The sequence below is a fragment of the Aedes albopictus genome, chromosome 1, assembly GCF_035046485.1.
Source record: "Aedes albopictus strain Foshan chromosome 1, AalbF5, whole genome shotgun sequence".
Lineage (NCBI taxonomy): Eukaryota > Metazoa > Arthropoda > Insecta > Diptera > Culicidae > Aedes > Aedes albopictus.
In genome coordinates this window covers 105259165-105268336 of record NC_085136.1, presented here as the reverse complement: position 1 = coordinate 105268336, position 9172 = coordinate 105259165, and the positions used below count along the sequence as shown (strand labels likewise).

Here is a 9172-nt window from a genome sequence, read left to right as displayed (position 1 = left end):
GCATAATAAGCATTTTATAAAATATGTCAACTACATATGCGCTAAACTGATTAAATGGGGCGTCTCAAAGCCAATTATATATATTTAAGATGCCATTTAATCAGTCGGGTGCATATTTAGGCAATTATGCATATGGGCCACAAATTAAAATTAGGGTTAGTACTTATAATACCCTGTCAAAGTCATGTTTTAACTGTCCTTTCGATTACATTGGTTTCAGTAACAAAAGTCTTCAGACTCTAGTTTAATTTAAAAACACTTCACTAATACTTCACTTTTGCAAAAGAAAATAAAAAATGAATAACTCTTTTAAAGAAAAACTAGAAAGGACGAGCAAATTCCTTTTAATTCTACTACTGTGCTTATCTTCGGACAGATAGGCCTATTTCGTCTGTGACTTACAGACTTCTTCAGTGTCAAGTGCTCGACTGAAGAAGTCTGTAAGTCACAGACGAAATAGGCCTATCTGTCCGAAGATAAGCACAGTAGTAGAATTAAAAGGAATTTGCTCGTCCTTTCTAGTTTTTCTTTAAAAGAGTTATTCATTTTTTATTTTCTTTTGCAAAAGTGAAGTATTAGTGAAGTGTTTTTAAATTAAACTAGAGTCTGAAGTAACAAGTTCTACTAAAAGCTCTAAAGTAATAGTAAAGTGAACAAAAGTCTATCAGTTTGGACATAAGCAAATGGGGGAAATCAATTCATACATGAGGCGACAACAAATCAGGGCAAATTGGGGTAAAATGGACAGCTATTTGTACCCTCCCGTGAATGATTCTAAACCTTATCGATAAACCGTATTTGTATATATAAAAAATGATCTTGGATTTCATAGATTGTAACCAGTGACATTACAAAATAATAGAAAAAATGTTATCATCCAGCAGTTTTGAGGGCATGTAGGGCAAAATAGGGAAAATATCTTTGATTTATGCGCATGATAGCTGTTAGCTTCATATTGCAACTAAAAATAATTTCAACGTTCCATTATAGTATCTGTTTCTAATAAATGCATTTTAAATCTCATTTTTCTATGATAATAGGGCAAAATGGGGCAAATTGGACAACTACTGAAAATGATTCTGGTGATAACAGATCTAGCGCTTCTTGTTTATGCAAAAAAAAGAAAATCAAATCAGTAACATTAAAAATCCATTCATAATCATGTAAAATTCTCAATTTCCAGCAGTTGTTGGGGCATATGGGGCAATATAAGCATTTAAAAGGATCTTTCATATATGTTTATGATTTCTATTAACCTCTAATTACACCTGCAGCTATTTTCAATGATCTACAGTCGTGTTAGTTGTTTAAAGGTACATTTTGATTCTCTTTTTGTATGAAAAAAGGGCAAAATGGGGCAAAATGGACCACTTTCCGTGCCGTGCGGTGAATGAATTTAGCACCAATCGATTTCTCGTACTTTTTTACGTCAGAAATGGTCAACTTCACGTACCGAAACCAGCGGCATTAAAAGATCCGTTTTTTTTGGGTCTATTTTTCCCACTGTGCATTGGGGAGTGACCGGGAACCTGCTCCAGTTCCTAAAGGATTTCCTCACTGCGAGGGGAACAACCGCAGCAGCATCCGAGACGAAAAAACAGACGTTCCCCTAGGATCAGTGATCGCGGTCACCATGAGCGGTGTCTTCGAGGCAATGCCAAGGGGCATATACCTGAAGGTGTACGCCGATGATATCACCCTTATTGTGATCGGTGTGCACCCGAAGGCCATCAGGAAAAAGGCTCAAGCGGCTAAAACCGCTGTCGGCAAATGGGCTGCCAAAGCCGGTTTCGATATTTCCGCTGCCAAGTCGACAAGACTGCACATATGTGCCAGTAACCACCAACCACCCCGGAAGCCCATTACCATCAACCAGGAGGTAATTCCCACAAGAAAGACCCTGGATCGGCACCTAACCCTACAGGCCCACTTCGATCTTGTCAAAAAGAGCTGTGAAAACCGGCTAAAGCTCCTCCGCAACATCTCGGGCAGGACAACCCGGTGCGACCGAAGCACTCACCTACGAGTTGCCAACGCCGTAATTGGCAGCCGGCTAACATACGGAATAGATTTCACCTGCCGAGCCCAAGACCAACTGATCAAGGCCCTACCGCCCATGCACAACCGGGCCATCAGAACTATTTCCGGCCTACTTCCCTCGACCCCCGCAAACGCAGCATGCGCCGAGGCCGGCGTCCTCCCCTTTCGGCACAAGGTTGCTCTAACGACCTGTAATCGAAAATACCCGGGACAACGGACAAGGCTGCTTCCTTGCAGAGCAAGCCAACGCCACGCTTCCCCCGGTGGCAGGTCTCCACCGGCTCGGGCCAAGAAGCTGGTCGGCCGGGGCACTCGAAGTAGACCCGGCAGGCTCAACCCCCGCAAATTCAGGCCTACTTCCTGGAGAGACTTCGAAGCCGGTATCACGATTGGGCGATCCGTTACACCGACGGGTCCAAATTGGGCGATCGAGTGGGCGTAGGAGTCCACGGGACTGAGCCCGAACAACACTACCGCATTCCGCCGGGATGCTCGGTCTTCTCGGCTGAAGCAGCGGGGATTTTCCAAGCTACAATAGCCCCGAGAGACCGTGCCGCACTTATCATCACTGACTCCAACAGCGCCATCTTCGCCATTGAGAACCCGAAGTCAAAACATCCCTTCATTCAGGGCATTCAGGCGGCCCTCGACTCCGCCGAGCACCGGACGGTGCTAATGTGGGTTCTTGGGCATTGCGGTATCCAAGGAAACGAGCGCGCCGACATTCTGGCCGACATCGGCCGAAACAGCCCCTTTCTCACCCCGAAAATTCCTGCAGACGACGCTGAAAAAATGGACCAAGGACACCATTTGGCAATCCGGGTCCAACGAGTGGAGGCGGGACCGAACCCTGTTTTTTTCAGAAAGGCCAACCCTACAGCGAGACCCGGGGAAGACTTGCCTAACCGGCGGGACCAAACGGTCCTGTCCCGTTTAAGGACGGGGCATACGCGAGCATCCCACAACATAGTCGCCAACAACTCCGGCTTCCGCCGGCAGTGTGAGATCTGTTCCGCACAATACTCGGTCGAGCACTTCCTGTGCGTTTGTCCGGCACTTGAACACATCCGGCAAATCCACCAGATCACCGATATTCCCAGCTCACTCGCTAACGACAAAGTCCGCAAGCGCCAGGTAATCAATTTTCTAAAAAAAAAAGCTGGTCTTTACGAACAGATATAACAAGCGCACGGCCGTGGCCACCTCGGTCCCCCGGACCTTCCGGGACCCGAGCGGTAAGACCCACCCCAAGCGGCCCAACCAACCAGCACGCCATTGCGACCAAGCCGGTCGATCAAGAAAGAAAGGGTGCCCCGCCTCGGGCGCCCGCACAACCCACCCAACCACTACGTCATCGCGACCCCTACGGTCGAATAAAGAGGAGAGGGTGCTCCCGCACCCACATAACCAACACCACCGCCGAAATCCTCCCGGGACAACATTGGCAGCAAATCCAAAAATCTGTAAAAAAATAAATGTTTGAAACTTTGTATTTTTCTTTCGGCCCATATAGCCGAGGCGGTAAACGCACGGGTATTCAGCATGACCATGCTGAGGGTGACGGGTTTGATTCCCGGTCGGTCCAGGATCTTTTCGTAAAGGAAATTTCCTTGACTTCTTTGGGCATAGAGTATCTTCGTGCCTGCCACACGATATACACACGCAAAATGGTCATTGGCAGAGGAAGCTCTCAGTTAATAACTGTGGAAGTGCTCATAGAACACTGCTGAGAAGCAGGCTTTGTCTCAGTGAGGACGGTACGCTAAGAAGAAGAAGAAGAAGATTTTTCTTTCGGTGAGCTCTTCTGGCCCACATGAGAAAAGAGACGAACCAGGCAAGGGCTGAAAGTCTCTATAATATAGCTAAATCAATCAATCAATCTGTCTTCATCACGGATGAGTATTCGGAGAAACATTTCCCAAATGTCAGAGCACACGGCGAGTTTTCCCTATCTAAATCGCGGCAAAACGTGATCAGCAGTCCCATCAAACATAATTGCTGAACAATAGATGAACAAACCGCTCTTCGGTTTAATTTTTAAAATGTTGGCTGAAAAAGCTGTTATTCAGCTATCATTGTTTGTTGGGGTAGATGTAGTTGCTAGTTTATTATTGCCCAAGCAACACACATGTTATATATTAGTTACGACAGCGCAAGTTTTGGTTGTATAGAAGTTAATTTGACGTTATTCCAACACAATTACGTAAAATTAACTTCTATACAACCACAACTTAAGCTGTCGTAACTTTAATATAACATGTGTGTTGCTTGGGTGGAATATCTAACTGGTTTCTAAACCACTTTGTTTCCAACTTCCATAGCTTCTGAATTGCAATTCGTCCATATGACCATTCGGCCAAATGACCATCGGCTTAATGACCATTCGGACTAATGACCCTCGGTCTAATGAACCAGCATCTTCAAAGTGTTGGTGATCTTTTTATTATGAGTTGAGGTCAGATTTGAGGTCGCGAGAAAGAGGAGCGTATTGAGTCCTCTGCGCCTGCTTGGATGTCGGAGTAAGAGGGTCTTGTTTCCCCTCGTGTTTCCCGGACTGAAAAATATCACTAGTTTACAGCATTTTTGAACTCGGTAAGCTGATGATTATTTTTGGTGTACAATCATGCCCTGAGTTCGAAAACGCAAAGGAAAAAAATTACATTGGAGCGGAAATTTTTTCGACTTTCCATTCAAGGTTGATGATTTGAAATCGATATTTGTTCTATTTTTAAGCAAAGTCGCTCATTTCACACATCTCATTCTCCGTAATCGATGCTCCGATTTAGCTGATTTTTTTTACTGTAACTCGCCTACATATGTAATAAACGTTGAGAAAGAATTTTTAGATGATTTTTTCCTTATTGAAAAAAACAGATTTCTTCATATATTTTTGGAAATTTGGCTAAAATTTAAGGATATCGTCCTTTCATCGTGAATTTCATCTATCTGATGCAAAACCTGCATTCAGAGGATCAAATGGTATTGTATTCAGCTTTTAATTTATGGAAAAAGAATTGAAATTGGTTTAACAAAACGCAAGATTTTTGAATTTTATTAAATTCCATATTTTTGAAAATTGCAAAACTCGATATTGAGCTAAAACTCAAAAACTGGTTTACCTAAAATTTTTTGTAGCACGGTTTCGAAATCAGTGCTAAATTGTGCTTCAAAAATGTTGGCCGTTGTCAGAATTTCACGACTTTCGTTTTATTTTGTAAACTAGTGTTATCGGGATTCGGAAATTCGACCGACTAATAAAACATCCAATCTACCACTATTCACCACAACTACACCATCAAATTTACCAAATATGAAAAAAGGTAATCATGGCTTTCATTAGGTAGCGTATGCGCACTGTACCTCTTAATCCTATGATTGGATTCATTGTATTTTGAAAATAGACCAGTGTTTAGGCGGTAGGGCAACAATTTCTGGCCAAATTTTGCATGAAAAAGAGTCTGGAAGAAAGAAGGGGGGTTCCTGCATGGATTACTCCAGAAATTCATCCTGGTAATGCTCCAGAAATTTCATTCAAGAATCCCTAAAAGGTTTCCTCCAGGGATTCCTCCAGGATTACTCTAGAGATTCATACAGGAATCCCTCCAACGATTCATCAAGGATTGTTCCAGGGATTCTTTCAGCAATCTCTACAGGATTAACCACAGGGATTGCTCCAGAAACTCCCCCAGGAATTCCTCTGGGAATTTCCTCTAAAATTCTTCTTGGCATTACTCCTGGAGTTCCTTCAATGTTCCTGTAGAAGCATCCAGGAATCGCTCCAGGGATCAAACTGTCAATCCCAAAAAGGGTCGTTATGGGCTATTCATAAACCACGTAGACTTCTTGGGGGAGGGGGCTCTGGCCAAAGTCGACGCTCCATACAAATTTCAAAATTTTTGTATGGACAAAAGTCTACGAATGGGGACCGGGGGTGAAATGTTGTATACGTAGTTTATGAACAGCCGCTATGCCTTCGTCATTCAATAACGTGTACTGAATGTTTTGATAAGAAATACCGATTCTAGCACGTCGCGCTTCGGACTAGATAAAATCCAAACGCGACGTTGCTGGGTCGTTTGGTGGCCGCTGCTGATGGTTAGCTCTGCGGCTTCAAACCAACCACGGATAATGGACGTTTTCCGTACAGTTAGTCCGAACTTGCATGGCTCGGTGGGATAGGACCCCTCGACCCCTCGTGCACTGATGTGTGCCGGCTGGCCGGATGTGGTTGGTGCTCAGAGATCTGAACGGATGGTCCTGTTGAACCATTTTGGAGCAAAAGCATGTTTTGGCGAATCACGTGTTTCTAGTGGAGTCTGCCACGTGGCATCTACACTGAGGTATATGTGTAAGACCCATATTTTTTCATTACTATTACTATTCCACACATTTCGCTGTCTGCCGTTACTGTATCTCATCAGCGCAGTTCGGACCGGAGTTTATGATATTTTTTGTGGGGCTGTGCATTTTCGTGTTGTTGTTTTCCACTCGCCACTCGGGAATGTCCCTTTCTAGTGGATGTTTTTATTTTTCGCTTTTCCGTCCGGCCTGGCCTGTCCCGGAAGGGAAAGTGGAAAACCATGCACCGGAATAATGAATTTGATGTGGAAATTTCACTTCCCATTGAATTCTGCTGAGGGAGGGCACGCCGGTTGTCCGAGAGCTGGCTGGCTGGTGGATGTTTTTGAGGGTCCGAGAAAAGTACCGTGAAACGGGGTAACATTTTTGGTTTGTTTTCTCTCTGAACTACACTGACTGCTTTGCTATTAGTTTTGAAAAAATAAAGTTGTTCAGGATGTGGAAGGATGAAGAATTACCAACTGGCACAGAAATAAGATGCATTGCCAGAACAAGTTTTTTTTTTTTGAGATAGTATAATTAGGCTTATGGTGAATGGTACGAAAATGTCCGAAACGCTGGCGAAGCATCTATATCTGGTTATTGACTTCAGATACAGCCAAGCAAAATTATGCGCTTTTCAAATTATTGTTGAGCATTGAATCAAAGAAACAACTCTGGTATGCAGTGACCAGATCTTTTACATACACGCTAAAACCGCTTAGCACCTCAACTGTGTAAGACCTACTCATAAGTGCATAATTTCCAGATCACACCAAAAATGTGTAACAGCTACACATTCACAAAAACAGCTCGTACAATCTTCTAGATGCGAAATGTCGATTTTTTTTTTTTTGTTTAACAAGGTCACTAGTAAACCTAGCAAGATTGCCGTACAAAAAATTTAGCGAATTTCACGATTTTGCGGATGAAGGAGCTGCTTTTATTGAATGTGTAAACTTACACATTTTTGGTGTACAGTATACATAGTCAGGAAATTATGCAGTTCAGTGCTGAGCGGTTTTAGCGTGTAGTATCCAAAGCATTGATTGTATATGCATATCGTAAGGCAATTTGCGATCACTGTTCAATGGTAAACTTTCGATGACTGCTTTCGAGCTTCCAAAGACACCTCGCTTTACGGTCAACTACTGCTACTGTGCTGTTCCTGTATTCGTTCTTTTCAACATAAACATTTTCACTACAATGCGGGACTAAACAGTTGTTCTTCCTGAGCACAACCTACCCGCACCGCATCCTTAACGTGTGGATGTTGTTGCAGCAAGTGCAGAAGTGCGCTTGGCTGGTCGCCTCGCTTGACGAGCAGGGTAGTGCAGCGTGCTATGCTGCTGCTAGCTGGAAGGGAAAGACTTAATTATTCTAACCAAAAAAACTAGAACGGAGGAGACGTTTGAATTTTTTATGGTAGCGCGGCTGTTGCTTCATTTCTGGTAGGATCCACAAAAAAAGGTCATGCCTCCGTGCAGTACAGAAAATGGTTACATACTACTGCACGACGGAAGGACGAGAGCGACCGTAGCTCATGATATCGGATAGATGGAGTGCACCTAGAATGAATGCATTTTTATGCGAAGTTCAGGGCATATTAGCGAGGGGGTAAACTAACTAGAATGAATTAATATTCATGTGATCCATCAAGAGTTGGTAATGCGGTTAGGACTGCATGTTTGTGAGATGGTGGAAAGGAGTAATTAATTGGAAAATATGATCGCCTGAAAGGGACTATATAGCCTTGCGGGGCTGCAAAAAGGTGAGGTGAGTCGAAAAGGAGAGCGTCCAACATAGCTCTGATCCTCACAAGTTCCTACCTCATGCTTCTACGGGTCAAGCGATGACAAAGGCCGCCGGCTAAGAGTTGTGTGTTTAGCTGGTAGTGCAGCCATGGCACTGTTGTCTTTCTGACTTCAGCTTGATTGAGGAGGTTCGTCTCGAGCCTCTGTTCACCAAGGAGGTGCGGCTCAAACAGCGTCTGCTCTGGCATCCAGCGGCTGAATATGAAATGCTATTCCACCGGAAGCTATACCTAAGGTGGCAGCCCCACCACGGTGGATAGGGGACCTTAGGCCAACAACCGACTATTTCTCTCTCCTCTTGGCGTAACGTCCTCAATGGGACAAAGCCTGCTTCTCAGCTTAGTGTTCTATGAGCACTTCCACAGTTATTAACTGAGAACTTCCTCTGCCAATGACCATTTTGCATGCGTATATCGTGTGGCAGGCACGAAGATACTCTATGCCCAAGGAAGTCAAGGAAATTTCCTTTACGAAAAGATCCTGGACCGACCGGGAATCGAACCCGTCACCCTCAGCATGGTCATGCTGTATACCCGTGCGTTTACCGCCTCGGCTATATGGGCCTTGGCAACAACCGACTATTTCCGAAACCCAAAAACCGTTACAGAAACCGAAAATGAAGCATTACGAATTGATTCAACGGCAACGACTTTTAGCACGAAACAATGGACAAGAATAGGAACTTGGAGTGTATTAACCCTATCCCAGCAGAGTAAACTGGCACAACTAGCCAATGAGGCATGCTGTATGTAGCTTGAGATCCTAGGACTGAGCGAAGTCCGTTGGCCGAACTTTGGAGAACACAAATTGGCGTCGGGTCAAACTCTTATACACTTTGGCCTATGAGGTGAACACGCTCCACGCCACCGTGGAGTTGGTTTCCTCCTCAGCGCTCACGCTCACGCTGCGCTCATGAAATGGGAACCTATTAACCCTCAACAGGATACCTTAAATAAAGGTCCGTTTTGGGACCCTGGGGT

General features: G+C 44.3%; 1 protein-coding gene across 1 annotated transcript; it reads left to right on the top strand.

Annotated features, from left to right (window-relative positions):
* The first annotated feature begins 1633 nt into the window (after positions 1-1633).
* Positions 1634-7753, top strand: LOC134288908 (uncharacterized). The gene is made up of 3 exons (XM_062854840.1): positions 1634-2338; positions 2392-3174; positions 7601-7753. Exons 1-3 carry the CDS (start codon positions 1634-1636, stop codon positions 7751-7753), a joined length of 1641 nt encoding a protein of 546 aa, XP_062710824.1.
* Positions 7754-9172: the final 1419 nt, after the last annotated feature.